At 39.4% G+C, this 22,273-nt stretch overlaps 1 protein-coding gene across 1 annotated transcript in view; it reads right to left on the reverse strand.

The window, feature by feature from the left end:
* The window catches only part of MCF2L (MCF.2 cell line derived transforming sequence like), a 99,632-nt gene extending 78,023 nt beyond the window's left edge, over positions 1 to 21,609 (reverse strand). Inside the window, exon 1 of the mRNA XM_030468267.1 lies at positions 21,413 to 21,609. Within this exon, the coding sequence (XP_030324127.1) occupies positions 21,413 to 21,533 (121 nt within the window). The 5' untranslated portion in view covers positions 21,534 to 21,609. The remainder of the gene's footprint in view (positions 1 to 21,412) is intronic.
* Between the last annotated feature and the right edge of the window lie 664 nt (positions 21,610 to 22,273).

Consider the following 22,273-nt stretch of genomic DNA (forward strand, 5'->3'; position numbering starts at 1 on the left):
AAACAACATAGCTAATAATTTGTTTTGTAAGAACTGTTCACAGACTTCCAGAAGAGTCCTGGAAATGACAGTGATTCCTCCACTGCAGCATTTGTTCCCCAGCATGTGACTCCCACATGCTTGTGCCTGACCCCAGCAGCTGAGGGGATTCCACCTTCATTGCAAATAAGGGTGAGACAGCCAGATTTTAAGGACACTCCCCTCAATTACAAGTACAGGGAAATGATCTCTGAAGGAACTCCAATCATTCTCTATCCATATTTCCCTTACCTACAATGCAAACTAGAAGGAGAACCTCTACGAGTGATCCTCCATGGGTTTCTGTCCCTTGAGAAGAGGCTGCTGACTCCTGGGGATCCATGGCCACAGATAGGCAGTGCTGGCTCCCATACAGCACTCAAGAGGCAGAGGAAAGAACGGTGATGAGGAATGGACCAAACCCTCTGCCCACGTCAAACACAAGATCTTCCAAGAGATCTCCAGGAAAGAGAACCGTGAACACACCCACAAGAAGTGGTGGCAATCAACAGATGGAAATCAAGCTTTGGTAGTTGCTAACAAAAGCAGCCCCCAGATTAAAACCTCTTATCTTGAACCTCGCAGTTTACACAAATAGTTCTGGCATGGCTACAGATGCACCAGCATGATTTGACACAAAACACTCCCCGGTTCTGCAGTTTAAATGACATCCTCTTTCTCATAAGGTAATAACCCCTTTCCTAAATCCACCCCTCCCTTCTCATCACAGACAAGGTTACACATGAAGACTAAAAGTTACTCAGACTAATTAATCCCTCCACCCTTTCCATCTGGCTAGCCTCACTTTCATTAAATCATTCATTTCTCCTAAAAACATGCCTTTTGGCATTACCCCTAGTCACATGGAGCACCACTGAGAAGCAGATTACTCAGATTCACATGCTGATAATTAAATCAGTAACACTAATTAAAGATTAGTAAAAAGATCCACCCTTTACATACCTGTTTCATTGAAATTTGATCTTTCAAAAGCAAGAACACTGGAAGGTTAGACACCAGTCCATGGACTCAGTGCTTTTTCTCAGGTCCCCCTCTGCAACAGTCACGCATACCAGAAGCAGAAAACAGAACTGGAAATGTGAATTCAAGCACCAGAATAAGAAAGCAATTTTTGCTTGTCCCTGTTCCACAAAACACGCTTTCAGTTTTGCAAGGGACTGTAGCTGCGCTATTAACAGCAAATAATATCTCCACTGTTTCATTATATCTTAACAGAAACAAGATTCCTATAGAAAGCTTTGACTGAAGGAATTTAAGAACTAATGCATTTTAGACTAACCCTCCTATAATAACAACCAAGGGATGCCAAATTGTATCCTGTGAAAGAAACCATGCTTTCTCTCTACCTCAACTAGGTATCAGAATAAATTATGTGTCTGATATTTACATAAAATGCAATGAAATGAAAATTAAAAACCACTGTAATTCAGGAACAGCAGGACGGCTCTCTGCAACAGCAAGTTCTCCTTGGAAGCTTTAACAGCGGTTCTGATTGCCATAATCACTGCATGGGTGAATTCTGAACAGAGTAGCTTCTGTGTATGTCTGATGTACCAAGAAATACATCCACAGATAAAAGGATATACTGCAAATTTACACAAGGACAGAACACACATGACTGTAACAATAAACCATAGTTATATATAAAAGTACACAAAAACAGTACAACTTCTACCTTTGTACTAAAACACATCCCCTTTTCCTCAGGAGGATAATGTTATCCAACAGACTTTCTGCCTGACCTGCAATTAACTAAGAAAATTTGAAAAACTAGACACACCTGTGCTTTCCTTCAGAAGAAGCCACAATTCAGCAATGTCTTTGTAGAGCAAGGAGATCAGGCTTAAGGTCATGTTGCTTCTAATCGATTTAGCACAAAATAGTTCCGCAGACAGTGACCTATTTATCTGTAAGCTCTTCTTCAGTGCAAAATGAGAGCACAAAACTCCATCTTTCAGTCAAAGCCAAGCCACCAGGGACACAATACCTTTCTTCAAATTACATGCAGAGCAACTGTGCCTGTCAGCAGGCTCAGAGGTCCTCCGAAGGGCTCGCTGGTTGCTGGTTACCACTTCGCCTCTTCCAGCACCAAGCACTGGCATGCATCAGATGCAAGCTGTTTGCTTTACATGTGAATGCATGTACTGTTCAAACATTATCAGAGCAAGAATGCATTAAAAAATTAATCCTAAGTGTGCCTTGTCAAGAACCTCCCTTTAAGAGCCGTAGTTGTAACAAATGATGCTCCACTAAATCCATCACGATCATTGATCATTTTTTTCTACCACTCACTCCTTCTCCACAAAGGGAAATTGACTGCCTGAGGGGCAGATGTCCTTTTCCTATGAATCTTTGGTTAGAAAGTTCCTCAGAAATGTTTCCTCTCCGTGGATCCAGTGTTTCCTCTCTGTGAAGGAATTTTCACTCACCTGTCTTTAGTGGAACTAAACTGGGATGTTTTTTCTTGGTAAACCCACCAAGTACCTGTTCCCTATGAGAAAGCCTACCCAAAGTAGCAGGAACTGCCAAAAGAACATCAGTTCAACTTAGAAAGTCACATAAGATTAACAAATCTTATTAATAAGAAAATGGGAAATAAGGCAACACATAATAAAATAAACAATAACCAATATAGTCCATGTGATCTTTCAAACATGAACTGTCAGCCTTTACCCAATTTATTCTTGATTTAATTGATCCCTTAAAGTAACTGTCCTGTGATGGAGTACCTGTTAGTTAATACACTCGAGATTAGGTACCAGCCATCCAGACCCACTAATACAAAGAATTAACCAAGGAACAGGAGTGACAGCAACAACCCTATGAAAACAAATGGATTGTTTTTCCTCACTTCACAGTGTTATAAGAGCTCTTTCTCAACACGAGGGGTCAAGGATAGAGGCCAGTGAGGATAAAAAGCTTGGACTGATGGTTGCATCTGTTCACAAAATCCCATTTACAGATGGGGAAAAGCTCATCTTTAGCTTCAGCACTCCCAGCCATCAACCAATTCCATGAACAGTAACCCGAACAAATCCAGGTCACCCACAGACCACATCTGTGTTCTCACCACTCATCCGCCACAGGGCAGGAACTGTTGATAATCCCAAACCAGTCAGCTGTATTGTAATACATACACCATCTTTATAAGCAGCTCTATGCAGTGCACACCATTAAAAAGTGACTTGAAGAATATAATTCAGGTAATTTATTTTAAATTCTGCTGTTTCATTTTGGCCCATTACACAGAGTTTCCTAAGCAGTATCAGATGTTTTTGACTAAAAGTAGATTCAAAAGAAAACACACTCCTTAGAAATGTTTTACTTAACTATTACTTTTATGAGGTCATTACCAGCACATTTGATTTTGGAAATAGCTCAAAATTACTGAATGAGTCTCCACACCGGTCCCACAAGTCATGTAAACTCTGAGACACAGTAAGTGACCCATCTTGGATCAGGTAACAGCATCAGAAACAGGATCTGCATGTGGGCTCTAAGCCCATACACCCTCCTTTCCAGGACTGTCACCTAACCAGCTCTGCAGAGTTGTGTGCTCCTAGATCAGTATCTTGACTTGTAGTCCTCAGACAAAGATCACAATTCACAGTATTTTATTTCTAACTCTTAAATCCAATGTGGCTCAAGGAAAAACAGTCTCAGAGCAGCTAGAAATCCTCCTGCATATGATACACACACTGTACAACACTGAGATATGTTTCTTACTTAACAGCACCAAGCTGGTCTCAGATGTTTGCTAGGTAGAGCCTCAGTACCACGTTTGACTGACTTGGTATGGCTATCAATAGCAGTAGGGGGGTGCTGCCACCTGCAATATAAGAAAGCTGAAAACCAAGCTTCTGTTATCTTAAGTTTTATGCCAATGATATGGGAGTACTTTCCAAACAGACAAAGAAAGGGAGATTTATGGCCTTCTTTCAGAGGTTAAAACCAACTCTAAGAGATGATGCATCCTTCTCAGAAAGGTATCACACTCCCCCCACCATCAACCAGTAAGATACAGGAAGCTAGGATTTTGGTGAGCTGGCTAATTCTTTAAGAAAGAAAAAATCAAACAACAACAACAAAAAGCCATTAATATAAAAGAGGAAAAAGAACATCATGCAGCATCCTGGCTGTGCTTGCTCTCATTGCCAAGACAGAGACAAAGTACAAACCCACATATTAGTCAACACCACCTGTTCCAGAGCCCTTTCATGTATATAACATGGACAACCACTTCTCAGCATGCTTCTGTCTTCAGAAAGCAGAGGAAGTAGTGGAGCAAGTAATTCATGTGAAAAACAAGTACTACTTTAAAAATAACCTTATTTCTGGTACTTGCACAACAGATATATACAACAGCCACCCTTCAGGCACCCACCTAGCTCCCTTCTAGCCTTTAAATCTCCTAAATCCACAGTTACATATGTTTTTCCTGGACGACTCAAGATCTAATAATGACCAGGGCAAAGAGCACTAAAACACAGCTCTGTTTTTGCAACATTACTGTCCTTCAGTGTTAACCAAGCAGACACACTTTCATCTCTCAGGAGCCATGGTGTCCTTAGACTGAACAATACACATGAAGAAATAGTGCAGAGAGCTCAGCCTGTGCTGTACAGGAGACTTGGAGCCTGTTCCCACTGTGCTGGAGGGTCAGGATCCCACAGAGAGCATCTCTCTGGAAACTGGTCTCACCTGCCTGGCTAAATGGTATTTCAGGGAAAAGTGATAAGTTCCATTCTGCACAGACAGCTTAAAATTTCACTGAGCTAGAGGTGCCAAAGGTTCCTGTGAAGCAAAATATAAAAATATCCTCCTGGGAAAAGAGGGCCTCTTTGCTGTGCACTGCAGGGAACAGCAGCAAGGAAGAACAATAATATTGAAAGCACAAAACCCCTTCTCTGGACTTCACGATACAGCTTGAAATACAACCAGAGAGGAAAACTGTGGTATGTGGGCACACATGTTGGCAAGAAGACTCAGAGGCAAATTAAAGCTATATGTTCCTGATAAAACCTGCATGGATAAACGTGTATATATTCATAAATGCAAGGATATCCATTTCAGCTTCACTCATGCTCTGCACTTGGCTCAGCTCTCCCTGCCACTTCAGCATGGGCTGTGAGATACTGAAACCCAGAGAGCAGAGGAAAATGCTGTGGGAGAAGCTGTTAAAGGGTGCATGCACACCCAGTTGAGGGTAAAAGGCTGTGTCACCTTAGTTTTATGGAACCCAGAGAAGGAAGCTATAAGTGTGGCTTAAGTATACAGGACACCTCTACCTGGTTAATAAAGCACGTGCAAGAGTGCAGCATTAGAGAGGCAATATTAATGGTAAAGGATGTTAAAAATTTTGGTCAGTTCAATGTTAAAGTATATTAAATGTATTTTTCCTCAGGGGTGGTATACTTAGCAAAAAGCACATCAATAAAACAATGTGGCACTCTGTGGGATTCCACATAATAAAAGCTACCTGTATAGCAAAATATAAAAGTGTGCTCTGAAAAAGCTGATAAAATACACCTACCTCACACTTGTAACCATGGAATTTATAATTGGGTGGAGTTTTGAAGTAATTGACCCATTTGATACATCATCTGTTGACATCTAATTTAACACACTAGACTATTTTAAAGCCCCATTCTTTTTTTCTCCTTCTAATCATTCTTGATGCTTTTGTCAAGGAATGAACACAAAAAAGGTTTCCTTCTTTTTTAAAGTTATGAAGCATTCGAAATTGCCAGTTCTGTCTGGTTTACATCAAAAGCTTCCACAGAATTCAAAATGAGTTTATGTAAACATTATGCATCCATACACAGATTTGTGTGCTTGTGTAAATCCATTATACAAAGCAGCTTGTCAAATTTTCATGCAGCCACAAAACTAACCTATTTTGAAACCATTTAGGCAGTTTTAAACTCAGATGCTAAGTCAAGTCCCCATATCACATGCAAACCTAAATTTAAGCAAGAGCAAGCAATCAAAATTCCTGGTCAGAGAAACACAATAAGCTGCCACCCATAGAGAGACACTGCACCCATGAAAATGAGCATACTGGTAATGCCACTAGCTGCTGGACCACTTCAAAGTGAAGGCTGCTCTTCAATTAATAGGGTGAACCCTTCAATCTTAAGAAAAAATATTCCCAGGAAAAAATGTAAGGAAAGTTACTGGGGGATTATATCTTAAAAGTAGACTTTTCACTGCAAGACAATAATAAACTTCAAAGCTTTGAAAAGTACACGTCTTCACTTTATACTTTACTTAGACAAAGTAAAACAAAAAGCAAAAAGAAGCTCAGTAACTTTAAAGGAAGTGCAACACCCCACCAAGGACAGCATTTCCTCCAGCCTCATGACTACACTTGTGAGTTCCTCCTCAAAAACACTGGCCACTGGATGCAGTTACCACACACCAATTTCCATTTCTAATTTCAAAACTCTCTCTTTTTGATCTTCTGTGAACTGAATTTCAATCAGTTTATAATTTTTCTACTTAGACATCCTTTCTAAACAAGCTCCTGGAAGTATTTAATCATAAGCCTCTCCTTCACCAGACTGCAGGGTTTACCAAGGTTTCTCTTTTCAAAGGGAGAGGCAAAAGGGACTTTTGTTTAGGTTGAATTTTATCCTGCAGGAGTTAGTAAAAATTTTTATTCTGCAATGTTTGGTGACAGTTCTGTCCATCCACAGCTGCAAAAGCCAAAGAAATGGATGTGAACTTTTTAAGACCAGTAAGAGCTGGACCTGTAGTTACAGACGGAAACCAAATCACCACTGATGTTAGATAGGTGGTAGGACTAAAATTCAGCAAAACCAAAAGGATGAGATCCATTTCTACAGCAGCAGTAAGATTAAAGGAACAAGTGGAGGAGCTAAGAAAAAGAAATTTATGTGGAGTTTGGGGACAGCCAAAAGGGTAACCCAAGAGTGAGTAATGAGAACAGAAATATGTGATGAAAGCAGCACAGGAAATGAACCTGGGAAAGGGAGAACAGGCTTATTTTGTATTTTGAAACAATATATATTAACAAGAGCCTTACTCCAAAATGCAAGGAAAACTGATACAAACCATTACAACCAATGAAGTGTTGTGCCACAATCACAACTACTTTTATAGTCAAACTATAAAATTTTGTCAGCAATAGGAAATCCTTTTTGTGACTCTTAAAGTAAACAGAATAATTTTCTTCCAGATTAATGAGATATTCAGGAAACATAAAAACTTTCAGGTCAAAAGATGTGGGAGAATTGGTTCCAACAAAAATATCAGATGCTCCTATAACTGATGAGCACAGATAAAGGCTGCAAAACTATTTATTACAAAGGAAGGAAAAGAACATTTGCAGAAATCATCATTCCTAAATCCTGAAAAAGCAAACAGGCCAAGAGAGAAATCTGATTTTAGTCAGAAATAAAATTAAGAGACAGAAAACATTGATTCTATCATATCACATCACTGAAACAATCAGTTTGGGAGTTTTTGGACAAGCTAGTTATGATACTTTTGTAATAGAGGATCATGCATAGTTCCCAAAGAAATAAAAAAATCCAGCTACTAGATCATCTCAATTACCTGTCATTTTATATTGGCAAAATAGGAGCTGGTCATTTCCATTAAGTCTTACAATAATATGAGTCAGATTTATGCAGGTAAAGCAAGTTTGCACTTGAAAATAGTCAAACCCACATAACAGATAGGATACAATTGCCACTGACTTCTTAACAACTTCCTACTTTTTAAGACAGTTTTGATTTTGACTCATGATATGGAATTTCTGTGGCCAAGGCACACATGCTGCAGTAAGCTGCCCGTGCAACCCACAACTCCTTATTCATAGGAAAAAATGTGAAAAAATGAAGGGAAATGAATGCTTTGAGCAATCCTTAATGTTCACCGTTCTCTGCTCCTATTGGTTCCCAAAATAGTATCTCAATTTTTCCCATTTCCAATCCTTTCACTCCTCTAGGATTCAACAAGCTCCACAGTTCCTTCAAGAAAAGATGAGTCTTAGCACCAGCAAAGAGTAACCAAAGCTCATTTTCCACCCATCAAAAAGAAGAAGATCAGAAAACACACTTAGACTCACTGCTTCTAGAGAGCCAACCTGTCTGCTTCCCATTCTGAACAAAAATCTACTGCCTTCCAAGAAAGGAAATCTCACTTTTGCTCAACAAGGCAAGAAAATACCTTATACCTTGTGCTTAGCAGCACAATATCCTTAGTTAAATTTAGTCAATGGAGAAAAGAGAAAGCTTGCACTGTTTGCTCTCTGTAGAAAGACAGGACAGACAATCACACCTGACCATTGCCTGCTTACTAGATACAGGATTTTAAAGAAAACATTATTGTATCATTTAAAAAGGTAGTGATCCCTTTAAAAAAGCACTTAAACCCCCCCTAACTCTGCAAAGAGGTGTTGCAACATCCATAAATAACTGTAACAAAGACATGGAGCTGCTGTAACTGTGTCCTGTTTCTATTCTCCAGGAAGCAAACAGGAAACCTATACCCTTACCTGATTGAAAAAGCAGCCAGTCCCTGAGATTTTAATCAACCTAAAGCAACATTTTCCTTCTTTTCCAGTTTCCTGGGATGCTTCCTGACCCATTCAGGATAGAAGTATGGAGACCAAGCTTTTTAACGGCAGCATTACCTTTGTTTTTCACATTAAATATTGCTACTTGCCCTATTACTGTATTTACTTTTGGCCTAGGTGTGACAGCTCAACAGGTTTTGTTGTGGATTCAGACAACAAAACCACTCCTCTGCTGAGGGTGGTTCATTAGCATTCGCCTCCAGCTTCAGCAGGCAGGAGTTTTCAGCATGCCTCAAAAACTTCCACACTATTTTAAGATGTGCAGTAACAAAAATAGATGCGCCAGCCATGCAAAAGATGTACACATGCAAACCTTTACCTACCCAGGAGGAAAAACCTATAAAAACTTGGCAACCCATACTGTCCATCACTACCTCCACCAATTAGGATTTTGCAATCTACAGAATGTAAAACTTTCTAAGTTTGCCCCTTCTGCAGTTCTGGGGTAACGCCTCCACCTCCAAATACTTCTGAAACAGTTTTGTTTCTTCCTCCTTCCATAAAAAGAGTGAAGACATTAAGAAGGATGAAATGAAGGCCAAAGAGCACATTCCACTTGTTCTGACACATGCAGCAGCTGAACTAATGCCCATGAATCTTGCAGAGTAAGAGACCACCCTCAGCCATTCTTCCCCTTCTTCCTCTTGTTGCCTTTGCAGAAAAAAAAAACAAAAAAACAAAAAACCATTTATTTTCCACTAGCTCCTGTCTTACCAAGTGTGTACCTGGTTAGTTGAACATAATTTTAACTTAGTCTTTACCCTTGTAGTTTCATTGCGGGGCAAGTGGATCAAAAGTGAGGGCACTCTTTATAGTTCCCTGCACCATGGTGGCAGCAAATAAGACTTCTCCAATTAAAGTCTCATCCTGCAGCCAATATTTGAAGAATTAAACAGTATCTTTTTAACAGGACAGATTTATACCCTTGGTCAAAAGCCTCCCTTTCCCCTTACTCAAACACCCAGTAAATGCTGCTGTTTTGATCCCAATGTTACAGCAGTTTAGCCTGAGCATGAACACACACCTTCTCAGGATGCTAAAATCACAATACCAAGGATAACAAGTACAGATAGGCAGTCAATTAAAAGGACATCCAAACAATCAAATATACTGTTTAAAGAAAACAACAGTAATGTAAGTAACATAAAGTAACATAAAGTAACATAAAAAGTATTAAAATTATCACCACTTCCTAACTCCTCCAATTTTGGAGGGAAAATCCAAGGCAAGAAATTGGATTCCTGTTTAAGAAAAACTTTGTACAGAGTTGGAGAAGTAAGGGAAGAGGGGCCCCCAAATATTCCTTTTTCCCCCCATACTGAGATTCTGGAAGTTTTTTCCAGCAGCTCTCAGGGATATTTCTTCATTGGAACTTTTTTTTTCCCCTGCACTATGAACAAATTTGTTGCAGCTACATATGTATAAGATATATTCAGGTCTCTATTATTAGTTGCATGAAATGCCTTTGAAGAGAAAAAAACAATTCACATCCTCTTTTTCATCTCCCTGCTTTATTAGCTAGTGAAGGAAGCAGCAGCTCAGCTACAAATAAGAGCATGTAAATACAACAGTTTCTACAAAGAACCACAAAACCCCATTACTTCATTGAGCTCATTTCATGTTTTCTTCTTCAAGCAAGAAGGAAGAAGCTCTCACTGTACCTGAGTGGAAGGAAAAGACTTGCTGCTCTACCATCAGCTTGCCCAAAAAAGCAGCATGCATCCCTCTGGCACCTCCTGGCAGCTGATGGAGCTTCAGCCAGCCCAGCTGGGGTGGATTCTCTGGCATTTAAAGATTCACAGGTGCAGCCATCAGCAGTGAGCTGACAAAGGGCTTGTGCAAATATTCCTTTCCTAAGCCAGTCTTCAGTTCAAGTGCAGTGCTATAAGCCAGCAACCAGGGTTTCTCTTGAAACCTGAACACTGAGAAATGGATTTGGATATAAAGCAAGCCCCCTTGCATCAGCATTTCCACTCAAGTTACTGCCTTCCATGCAATGGCAGGGATTAGGGGCTAATTAGTATATTTCTGGTGTGCTCTACAATTTGGCAAACTGTAACCCAAAGCCTACTTTGTCACATTTTCTCTGCTCTCATATTATTGTTTTACATCATATCACCTCCTTTGACTTGCTTAACTGTGCTCTAAAACATTTCTTCTGTCTCCGAAGCACTGATGCTGTTTGCAGGTACCGACAGCAACCTCTGTTTGTTCCTTTCCAAAATAAACACAGTCACACAGAGGAAATTGTTTTAAAAAATTTAAACTATTCAAGAGTGAACAAGCCTATTGTTTGGAGAAGAGGCTTCGGGGCAGTAGTGCAATACCACAACCATGTAGCAGAGCATCCATTAAAAAACCTTACATGGAGCACAAGGATGCGAGGTTGGTGTGCACTGGGGCAGGGAGAGAGGGGAAAAAGCATTCTCATTGTTTAAATGTAAACAATAATAATAATAGGCTTTCATAATTGAAAGAAGGAAGCAATCTGATGTGGAAAACAGTTGTTATTACATTGTTTATGACTCCATGTTCCTGAAAAATATGCCGGGTTACTCTGTAACACAGCAGGGGGCTAAACTGAGGTGACCTGAAATTGGGCGAATGGCTGAAAACCCATCTGATAAAATGGGCTTGGGAATACCTGTTCTCTCTCTGGAAGCATGCCAGAGTGGAAAATACTGGGTGGAGAATCCATAACTCCTGTGACTCTAAAAGCTTTATCCTCAAACCTCCAAATTCCAGTTGTTCAGGCAGAAACCAGATTCACTGCCAAATGCTGGCTTAGGTAAACAAAGCATACCATAAAATGTTTTATTTTATTAGTATTAGAGAGTCTTGTTTCTCAACTTTGAAATAACTTCTCATTACACAGGAAAACAATCAAAAAACTCCGTAGCTTCATTTTGTTTTCTTCAAGGAATCTGTCCCTAAAATACCTCTACAAAATCACATGACAACAACTGCAAAAATTATTATTATAACTTACCTTGTAGACAAAGAACATACTTTTCAATAGCTGGAAGTCAGGAAAAAAAATCAGAGAAGGGATCAAGGTCAAATTTTATCAACCAAAAGGGGAAAATTTTACACTGAAGAGCGTAGCAGAGACCACCTGCACTTGCACCTGAAGTCCTTAAACAATCTTTGATAGCCAAAATGGTAGATAGAATTAGGGTGTTTTGGGTTGGAAGAGACCTTAAAGATCATCAAATTCCAACCCCCCTTTATGGGCAGGGACACCTCCCACCAGACCAGGTTGCTCAAAGCCCCATCCAACCTGGCCTTGAACACCTCTAGGGAGGGGGCAGCCACAACTTCCCTGGGCAACCTGTGCCAGTGTCTCACCACTCTCAAAGGATTTCTTCCTAATGTCTAACCTAAATCTCCCCTCTTCAAGTTTGAAACCATTTCCCCTTGTCCTCTCACTACACACCTATGTAAAAAGCCCTACCCCAGATTTCTTGTAGGCTCCCTTCAGGTATTGAAAAGTTGTTCTAAGGTCACCTCAGAGCCTCCACTTCTCCAGGCTGAGCAAACCCAACTTCTTTAGCCTGTCTTCATAGGGGAGGTGCTACAGCTCTCTGATCATTTTAGTGGCTCTCCTCTGGACATGTTCCAGGAACTCTTTGTCCTTCTTATGTTGGGGACTTCAGAACTGGACACAGAACTCCAGGTGGGGTCTCACAAGAGCAGAGTAGAGGGGGAGAATCACCTCCCTCAGCTGGTTGCCTGTGCTTCTTTTAATGCAGCCCAGGACCCCGCTGGCTTTCTGTGCTGCAAGAGCACATTGATCGCTCATGTTAAGCTTCTGGTCCACCACCACCACAGCCAAGTCCTTCTTCTTAGGGCTGTCTGCAATCTGTTCTCCTCCCAACCTGTATTCATGCATGGGGTTGCCTCAATCCAGCTGCAGAGCCTTGCACTGAGCCTTGTTAAACTTCATGCAGTTTGCACAAGTCCACCTTTCAAGTCTGTCAAGATCCTTCTGGATGGCATCCCTTCCCTCCAAAGTGTTAACTTCACCACACAAACTTGCTGAGGGTGCATTCAATTCCACTGCCCATGTCACCAACAAAGGTGTTAAACAGCACTGGTCTGAGTACTGATCCTTGAGGAACACCACTCCTCACACGTCTCCATTTGGACACTGAAACATTGATCACAACTCTTGGGGTGTGACCACCCAGCCAGTTCCTTATCTAACGTGTGGGCCATCCATCAAATGATACAGGTGATGCAGAGAGCAAAACATTATCTGTGCCCCACATTCACAGTCCAGTAAGAATGCCTGAACACACTACTAGAGTCCTAGAGGTTTAAATAATAGAAGCTTGAAAGTGAGTTGAAAGGGAACTATGTGGTTTTGGGCTTCCAGGAAGGATATATTTTGAGTTTAAGTTTCAAAAACCCAGCCATGGCATGCAGCATTGGAAAAGTAGAGCTTTTTTAATATAAAAGGATAGAGACAGTACCTTGAATTCTTCATTTCACACGCTAGCTCTCTGTAAAAACAACTGAACTAATGATTTGATTTCTATAAGTTTTCTGATATACACCTTTTGAATCCACCAAAGATGGATTAAGTAAGAATAAGATAGATATCTGACTAAAACAGAAAATGTGTATTTTTTTGTCACAAACACTTAGGAACTGGCATGTAATTCTGCTCAGCAGACACTCTGCATGAAACAAGTTGCTTGTGTTTCATGAAAGGTTATGACTTTCACCTAAAAGAAGAAAAGGAGGGGAAGAGAAACTGCATCTTTTCTTCAATTAAAGACTAAAAAGCAAGTAGCTCCTTCCTCAAAAGCCAGAGGACACACAGCAACAAGTTCTCCAACTAGTCCTTATATTCATATAAACTATATGTCACATACTGTGGAGACTTCTAAAGTGATTTCTCAAAGAAGCAAATCAAATGATGGAATTCTTTGGAGAATTACTCATGACTAAAGCAACTAAGCAACAATGCTAATACTGTCCCTCTGAAACTCCCATTGGTTTTCAGAATACAGCCTCATCCAGATTAAGATGACTGGATGTAATTCATAAAGCTCAAGAGTTATCATAATCCAGGACAACTCCAAGACCGAATTTTCACCAGAACTCTGCTAGTCATCATTTTTTAAAGTATAATCTTTGTCTAACCACACACATCTGAAATTATAGGATCATTCTCTCCCAAGTGCCCCACCAAATGCTATGTGCTTGTAAAGAGAACAAAACTCCTTACTAAAAGAGAACTGCAAGATACTCCCACTGAGCCTTTCAAGGACCTCTTCTAACTTGGTCCCTGGACTCACTTTTCTGTGGCCTTTGCTTACAGAAGTTCCAAAATTTATAGAATCATAGAATTGGCTGGGTTGGAAGGGACCTCAGAGATCATCGAGTCCAACCCTTGAACCACCGTTGCGGTTGCTAGACCATAGCACTGAGTGCCACATCCAGTCTCTTTTTAAATATCTCCAGGGGTGGAGAATCCACTACTTCCCTGGGCAGCCCATTCCAATGCAAATAATTAAATAGAAACTTCTAAATGAGAAATAAACATAAGTCTTATTGAAATAGTTAGATGAGGCTGAAATTCACTGCATCCTGATGGCATCACAGATGGAAAAAATTCACAGTTTTTCTACCTGGGAATAGGAAAACAAAGCTCCTACAAAAGATTCCCATAAGAGCCTCTGCTTAGCTTTTTGGCCTCACTCCAAAAGGAGAGAATGAACCTATTCAACAGGCCAGTCCCTCACCCTGAACTGTGTGCAAGTCGACAAACTCCCTGTCAATGACACCACAGACTGCTGACAGATACAGGAGAGCAAGTAAATGCGAAAACTAAGACTGTCAGCAGCTCTTGTCCATTCTTTTCAGAAAAAAAAACCCAACCAACAAGACTGAGGAGGGTTTCCTGCAGAAATTATGTGTGAGGTTGCATTAACTGCTGACTAAAATAGAAACTCATTTGTGTTTTGTTTCTTCTTTTCTTTTTTTTTTTTTTTTTTTTTTTTTTTTTTGTTTGTTTGTTTGTTTGTTTGTTTTGTTTTGTTTTGTTTTTTGATGTTCTGTTTTGGTTTTTTTTAAGTCACTGACCAAGAAACGAAACACATAAAAGTTGAGTTGATCTTCACTTCCTTGATTTGAAAGAAGGATGCAGTGGCTCTGAAATAAGATTAAATAAATAAATATAATAGCCAGCTTCAATCAGGAAGTGCTGGAAATCTTACAATAAACTTTGATCCTTTTAACTTAGCTTGCTTTCCTATAAGGCCACGTCTGTTCAGCCTTTTCAGGTTAGCTTGACCTTTAAGGTTAATTTGAAGATCATGTGGGATTTTGTTAAACACTCCAAGCATACAGAGTAAAAGGAAGCAGTGCATGACATCTTTCTAAGCATGACTTCAGTAGAGCTAAACAGATTGTAACAGCACAGGAGACTAGACACCTCTTAAAAAAACAATGAAGATAAAGGGAATAAATAAAATTACATCCTGACTCCAGGACCGGTTCTGCCCAGAAAGTAAATACCTTCTTGTTGACAATTCACCACGTGGAAAAGAAAAAGCATACTATAAGCACAGCAAGTCATTTTTAATCTAAAGTATTGAAGCAAATTATCAACAGGAAAATACTTAATCTCTTATTTTCACTATTGCATTATTTTTTTCCTGAGTCCTTTTCTCATCAAGGCTTATATTCTTAAGCAGCCATGAAAGCAGGGAAAATATAACTTTCTCCCATCTCATTGCACACCAAGGCATTAATGCCATATATGCTAGTGCCTCTAGTCAAATGAGTTTTTAAAATAGCACTAATGGTCAGAAAGTAATTTTTTCCCCATTTCAAGAGTTGCAGGCAAAGCCAGATTTTGTTTTTTAATGATTCATCTTACATGTATTGAAGTAATACAACTGGTTTTGCCTTTTTTTTTTTTTTTTTTTTCCTACAATCAAGTGTGAACCTTGACATCACACAACAGCCCTTAGGAAAAGGGCTCTTCCTTATACTAAGACTCAGAGACCACCTAAATCTCAGCAAACAGGGACCAAGAGAAAATCATAAGCAGAGGCTGGGGACAACAGAGCAGGATCTTAAGGAGTTCAGAGTCAGTGGATCTATTGGAAGAGGAGCCTAGAGGTAAGGTCTTCTACTACCCCTAATTCTGTGTGTGTACCTCTCTCCCTCTAATTGGCAAAATTCTTAAAAACCCTTTTTTTCCTGAAGAAATCATCATCCAGAGGAACAAAAGTGGTGGCTTGTACACCAGTATCCCAGAGCTTTCATTATTATGCACCCAGCTGGAGATATTTTTTTCCCCAAAATTGAGTAAATCACCTAAAGTTTTAAAATACTAACTTTTACAACATTGTAATTTACACCACTATAATTTTATGTTTAAAAAAACTTCAAAGCACTTTTTAATAAAAGAAATGGGGAATAAAAGGCAATTTCAGGGATCTTGAACCTCAGAAATATGATGATATCATCCATTTTAGGTATTTCTACTTTCCATCACAACATGCATCTGAATATGATTGTAATATATACCCCTCAAATAATGCATTTCCTTCACTTTTACTTGATTATAATAATATTTTTAAATAAATTAAAAACCCAACTAAATTTAAAATTTCAGAAAAAAACCAAAACCAAACAACTCCTCCCAACAACAATAAAAACACACACAAAAAACCAGCTAAAACAAGGAGGGTGAGGTCCCTCAGTTTTATAGGACAGATCAATACAGGCACATAAATGAAGGGAGAAAACACATTTGCTAGTGTTGCTGAATTGGTATCTCTGAACACTGATAATCTCTTTATCAGAAAACATATCCTGAACCACTGCAGCAGCAGACTGGCCTGTAAAATTGTGTGGTGATGCTCTGACACCAGTTTCTGAGGGAAGCAGCAGTTCATTCTTGATAGATTTACTGCTTCAGAACTTTCTGACAGCTGTGACTGTTTTTGCTGATGTGCTCACTTTTCACTAACTTGGCTGACCTAAATAAATCATTTAATTTAAGCACATCAGATATTAAATGGTAGCTAGCTGGGAGTAGGGATGCTATTCAAGAAGTAAGAAAGTTCTATGAAAACATTAGATGAAAAATTACATCCTAAAATAGCATATTTTTTATTTCCTATAGAAAAGAGGACTTAAAATAAACTCTAAACATTGCAACCCATCAGTCAGACTCTTCCAGCAATGTGCATTCTATGAACACAGTGTATTTGCAAGAATCAAGCAAAATTTATAGCGTTAAGACTCTTGAAAAGCATGGTGTTTGCGCACATATAAAAGGAGTTTGAATGCTCCCATGAACACGGGTCCAAACCACACACCTTACCGATGCCTGACTTAGCTGACTGCAGAGTCTGTTTACATGTAGAAGATCTAAGAGTCATGATAAAGTTAAGCCAGCTTACCCCGTGCCACAAAATCCAGCCATGAGCACCATTCGGAGAAGAAAAAAAAGCTCTTCATTTCTGATACAGAAATTCCTCTCTGATTCATTGCCAGAGAAGAAAAAAATGTCCACAAAAGAAAAATGTTTCCAGAGAATAAAAATATTCTGCTCAAAACAAACTACTCTGAGAAGGCAAGAGCTTTCATATTAGTGGAACTTTGTTCCATAAACACAACAGGTGGCACAAAGTGACTTTACAAATAGATTTTCCTCCAGTAATGCCACAGTTCTTGTAATAAGCTCTTTAATTACATGTGTTCTCCCCTCATGTCACCACCCTGAATATTTACAGACTGCCAATACAGCTAATATATGGTACAGTATATCTAGGTCATATGCTCAAGCCTTAAGCATATTTTCATTCATGACAGGCTTTGAGAAGGCAAAGTAAAACTGTTTTTCACTCATATTTATAACTGGAACTAGTTGTATTGACTTGTTCACTGATACTTTTAGCATGCTGGTGTCTTATGACCTCTGCTATGGATTCACATCCAGCTCCCTTCTCCAACATTCTGTGAGAAAAAGTACCATCGGCATCAAGTCAGGTTATGGAAGTCTAAAGCATGGAAATTCTGAATCTCAAAGAAATCCCTTTTCAACACTTTTATCCAGACAGCAAATGAGGATGTGAATGCAGCAATCAGTAAACACAGCCTTACATGCCTGGACCTACCTAATGTGGGGTCTAACTAATAAAGTTGTAGAGGCAGATTTTTAACACTGAACAGAAATCTCAGTGGTTACACAGGGTTTGGCTATGTTGAAGCCTCCAGGTACTTAAATCTGTCTGCTATATTCATGCACTCAGTCTGATGCAAGTTCAGTCTAACATTTCTCGTATCCATGCATTTTGCTATCCTGTCTGTAAGCCAGCAGCCTCTCCCCATATAAGAATGCCCAATATCCAACAGAAATACAGCTCCGGAAGATGCACACATCTCCACCCCCACAGCTGACAAAAGAAGATGAAAGTGAACTCTTCCTCTAGACTCCTCTTCACTGTTCATGGTGGATTACTGACGCTGTGGATTAACCAAATTTCGTCTGACTCTCACTACAAAAATCTATTAGCATCAGACACCCCCAGTACAGCACTGCCTCACGGTACCTTGGTGCAAAAATTCCCTGAATTGAAATAGAAGGATCCTGGGACACGGAGAGCCTCCTCATCCATCCAATCATTACATGCCTAAAATATACACATAAAAGCAAACCTCCTCAAAGATTCAGTCATCTTCATCAGAACACCAACCTGAATCCAGCATGAAAAGATGCAGACTACAGGATGCCTCCAAAGATACTCCTTGTCCATACTAAGCACAGAACAGACTGAAGACGGATGTCTCTGGAGTCTCCACTTGCCAGACTTGTTTTACAGCTCAAGCTGTCCTGCTGTTTCCATTTGCTTAGAGAAAGTGAAAAGAGGGAGAATCTCAAAGGAGCACCATGCCAGGAAGCCCATCACAGAGGACCTCAGCAAGTCAGCACCCTAGAAAATCTCCCCTCCTGATGGGACACAAGTGTCCCCCTAAAAGGCTGCTTGAAGCCATGGCTTTCCAGGGCTAAAATACTCCACAAATGCCACAAATGCTGTCCAGCCAGCCCACAGTCAGGATGCAGAAGCACATAGAAGGTCAGGGATGGATGCAGAAACTACGATGCTGTCTCACATGAGCCTGGCAGTATCAGCCTGAGCCTTGCCTGCCAAGGCAGGAGGGGCCACATGGCACCTGGTCCCAAACTCTTACATTCCAAAGAGCAAGTGTCACCAGAGCCAGGGCTCAGCACAGCAAGGGGATAAAGGTAGCACAGCCTTCCCTGGGTAAAAGACAGCCACAGAAAGCAGTGCAGTGGGAATAGGTCGAGGAAGACAAATCCAATCATCCACAATTATTTCATTTAAAATAAAGTTGGCTTTGTTAAAATGAAAATAAAACAGATATAGGTTTTGTTGAAGCTTGAAGACTCTGGAAACCAGCCCAGCTTCCCCCACTAAAGTAAATACAGTAATGCAAAAATCAATATATGAGTTAAGACATTGTTCACGTAAAGGTTTCTATATTCTACATTAAGGGTTTTAACATGTGGGGGAAAGGGTGAAAATACCACATGCAAACTTGCTCTTGGCAGTTTCCAGAGATGCTAATGAAAAGAACAAAACACTTTGAGACCTGGGACAACAGGACAGAGTGGCTTCATTTTGTCAGAAGGAGGAGAGAGACACATACATCACAGGATTCACAGAATCACAAGCACATTTACTTTGGAAACACATTTGACAAAATTGTAACATTAGGACAGAAATCTTCCCAGGTTGCAGTACCTCTCCTCTTCCACAATCTAAGCCTTTTATCACCTTCAGTGTAACACTTGCTCTGGAAAGGACACTGAATGGTAATTGAGATCTGCCACCAGGAAGGTGGAAAACTCTTATCAGTTCTAAGACCATAAAATGGCTTTGATCAAAAAAATTGAATAATTGATACTGGATATAAAAAGTTAACATTAGAAGCATATACTTGCTTTCCAACTGTCAATATAATATGGGCGACAGGAAGGAAAGGAAACAAAATTTTTGCATACTTGAAGGCTTCATACAGAAAAGACTGCAACACAATCAAAAGGAGTTTTAGGATAACAATAAAGATGGGTGGGAGAAAAGACAGACAGCTTCCTACAGAAACATAGTTTTCTGACTCTATACACCTGTATATAGCAAACTGAACCTGTAGGTAAGAGATGATTGCATAGCATTAGAAGATTTATATTAAGGATCTGAGTCTGAAGGAAATTGGGCTAAAATGAGGAAAACTATTTATGTTAGAATGTGTTCAGTATATTAACTTCATGTTTTTCTCCTCTGCAGTTAAGGCTTCGCCTATGCTTGGAATTACCTCCAATCCATTTGGCCAGCAGGCACCCACAACTCAGGAGTACATAAATGTTATTTAATAACTGGTGCAAGTGATAATTCTTATGGTGACACTTTGAACTGCAGTGTGGTTAACCCCAAGAGATAGCTGAATCCTAAAGGAAGGTAATACTGAAATATAAGGAGTCCTTGTTTTGTTCTGTAAGACTGCATCCCATGAGTTTAAAATACAGCTAATTTTTTCCTGACTTTACTGTAATTACCAGCCATTAACATCCAACATTTTCCTAGTCAAATCTGAATGGAATTAATAGTTAAATCTTGAGAATTTATTAGTTATCACTCCTAAAGGTACCAGACCTTGGCCTCATGAATGCTCAGAACTTGTAAGTCAAAAAAGGTGAAATACTTACATTTCAGAAGTTACAAAAAAACCCAACAAAAAAACCCCACAAAAAAGGTTATTAAAAAAACCTTAAAATTTCATTCCAAATGAAACAGATGACAAAAACCCAGTGAGCACAGTACAAAAGCAGGTGTGAGCAAAAGAAACCACCATAGAGGCAGTTTTGTCTTCCTACTTTTTCCTGAAGTATCAGTATTAAAGAAAGGAATATTGAAAGGCCTTGAAAACTCTGTATTTGCCTACAAAGGTAGCTTAGCTTATGTTGGTTTCAATTGCATATCCTCCAAATAAATTTTAAAAGAAAGAAAAAAAAAGTCTTCTTTTAATCCATAATAGGTCAGTCCACACGTGAAACCAAGAAAGGATTAATTAATTATTGAAAGATGTGGTTCAGCTTATCTCAGCCAGTGAGGGTTAAATATTTCAGGCAAAACCCTCAATAAAATGTAGTTTTACTAAGTACAAAGATTACATAAATATCAGTCAGAGTAACATACTATTAGACCACATACTGTATGAAACAGACTGCAATGGAACATATGGAAGCAAGTTCTAAATTTAGTATACTACACTTAAACATCAGAGACTTTTTAATTTATTTGAGTGGAGGTTTTGAGGGGTTTTTTTTCATGTAATTAATTATATTTTTAGGAGTGGAGCATTCAGTGAAGTTCTTTTGAGTATCAAAGTAGGGCTGATGTAAAAACACTCAAATCTGTGTTTGTTAGATACTATCATACACCTGGATCTGCAAGGAAAAAACATACAACATTTTTCTCCAGGAAGAACTCGTGACAGAGAGTAATCACTATCCATGAGTACTATCTAATACAGATAAGGACATTTTTTAACAGTTGTTGGATACCTACATCATTATGTACTAACTCCCAGAATTAGGAGAAAAATACTAACTTCTGCAAGAACCATCAGAGCTGCATCACCTCACACACTGCTCAAGTGGAAACATTCTGTGTAGATGTAAGTCACACTAAAGGATCACCTATACATTAATCTCACCAGAGCATATTTGGCGTTGGTTATTCCGTGAGTGCCGTCTGCCATGCAGGATTTGGATGAATCTTGGTAGGATCCTAAAATGACTTTCATGTCCTTCCCTGAAAAAGCGGCGTTGAGACATGGATGTGTAGCCCTCTGTCTTCACCAAGTTATTCACCAAATGAAATGAAAAAAAAATCAGCTCTTCAAAAATTGCACTCTTCTGTCACACTGAAAAATACTCTGATTTTGTTTTTAAATGTCAGTGGAACATAAAATCTCTTTCTCAAATTCAAATGCTACCATAACAAAACAAAACAAAACAAAACAACAACAAAAAAAAGGTTAAAAAAGGACATAGAGTTTAAGAGATGGAAATGCCTGCAGTTATTTGTATTTTATGTGCTTTTTCTCAGAAACCAATACCTGTTTTTACTACAAAGAAAAATTGGTTGTACTCAATGGACCAAAAATGCCAAGATAGCTTCTGCATGAAACTGAGAGGTTTCTAGCATGCTCTATTCAGCAGACAGGACACCTTGCCAGAGCTTTCAGTCTGCTAGTATTTACTGGTATGAATAAAGGAGGCACAGCTTCTCATGTGAGCAGGTCAGACTAGCAGATGAAAGTTTAAAAAAAAAAAAAACAAAAAGTGACAGTTTTTCAGAGTTTCACCCAAAAGAACTGTAGCCAAACTAACAGCCCTGTGTTGTTTCCACTAAAGAAAAAGCCCCCACAAAACATCCAGTTTGTTAGCTCACTCCAAACAGGGCGATCCAAAGCTGCTGCTCAACCCAAGCAGCTGGTACTATGGCCTTTGCCTTCCCATCCTTTTCCTTGACCTGAGAGATGTTCAGCTGCTGCAAAGACATCCGAGATTTC

The sequence above is a fragment of the Calypte anna genome, chromosome 1 (assembly GCF_003957555.1).
Source record: "Calypte anna isolate BGI_N300 chromosome 1, bCalAnn1_v1.p, whole genome shotgun sequence".
Classification (NCBI taxonomy): domain Eukaryota; kingdom Metazoa; phylum Chordata; class Aves; order Apodiformes; family Trochilidae; genus Calypte; species Calypte anna.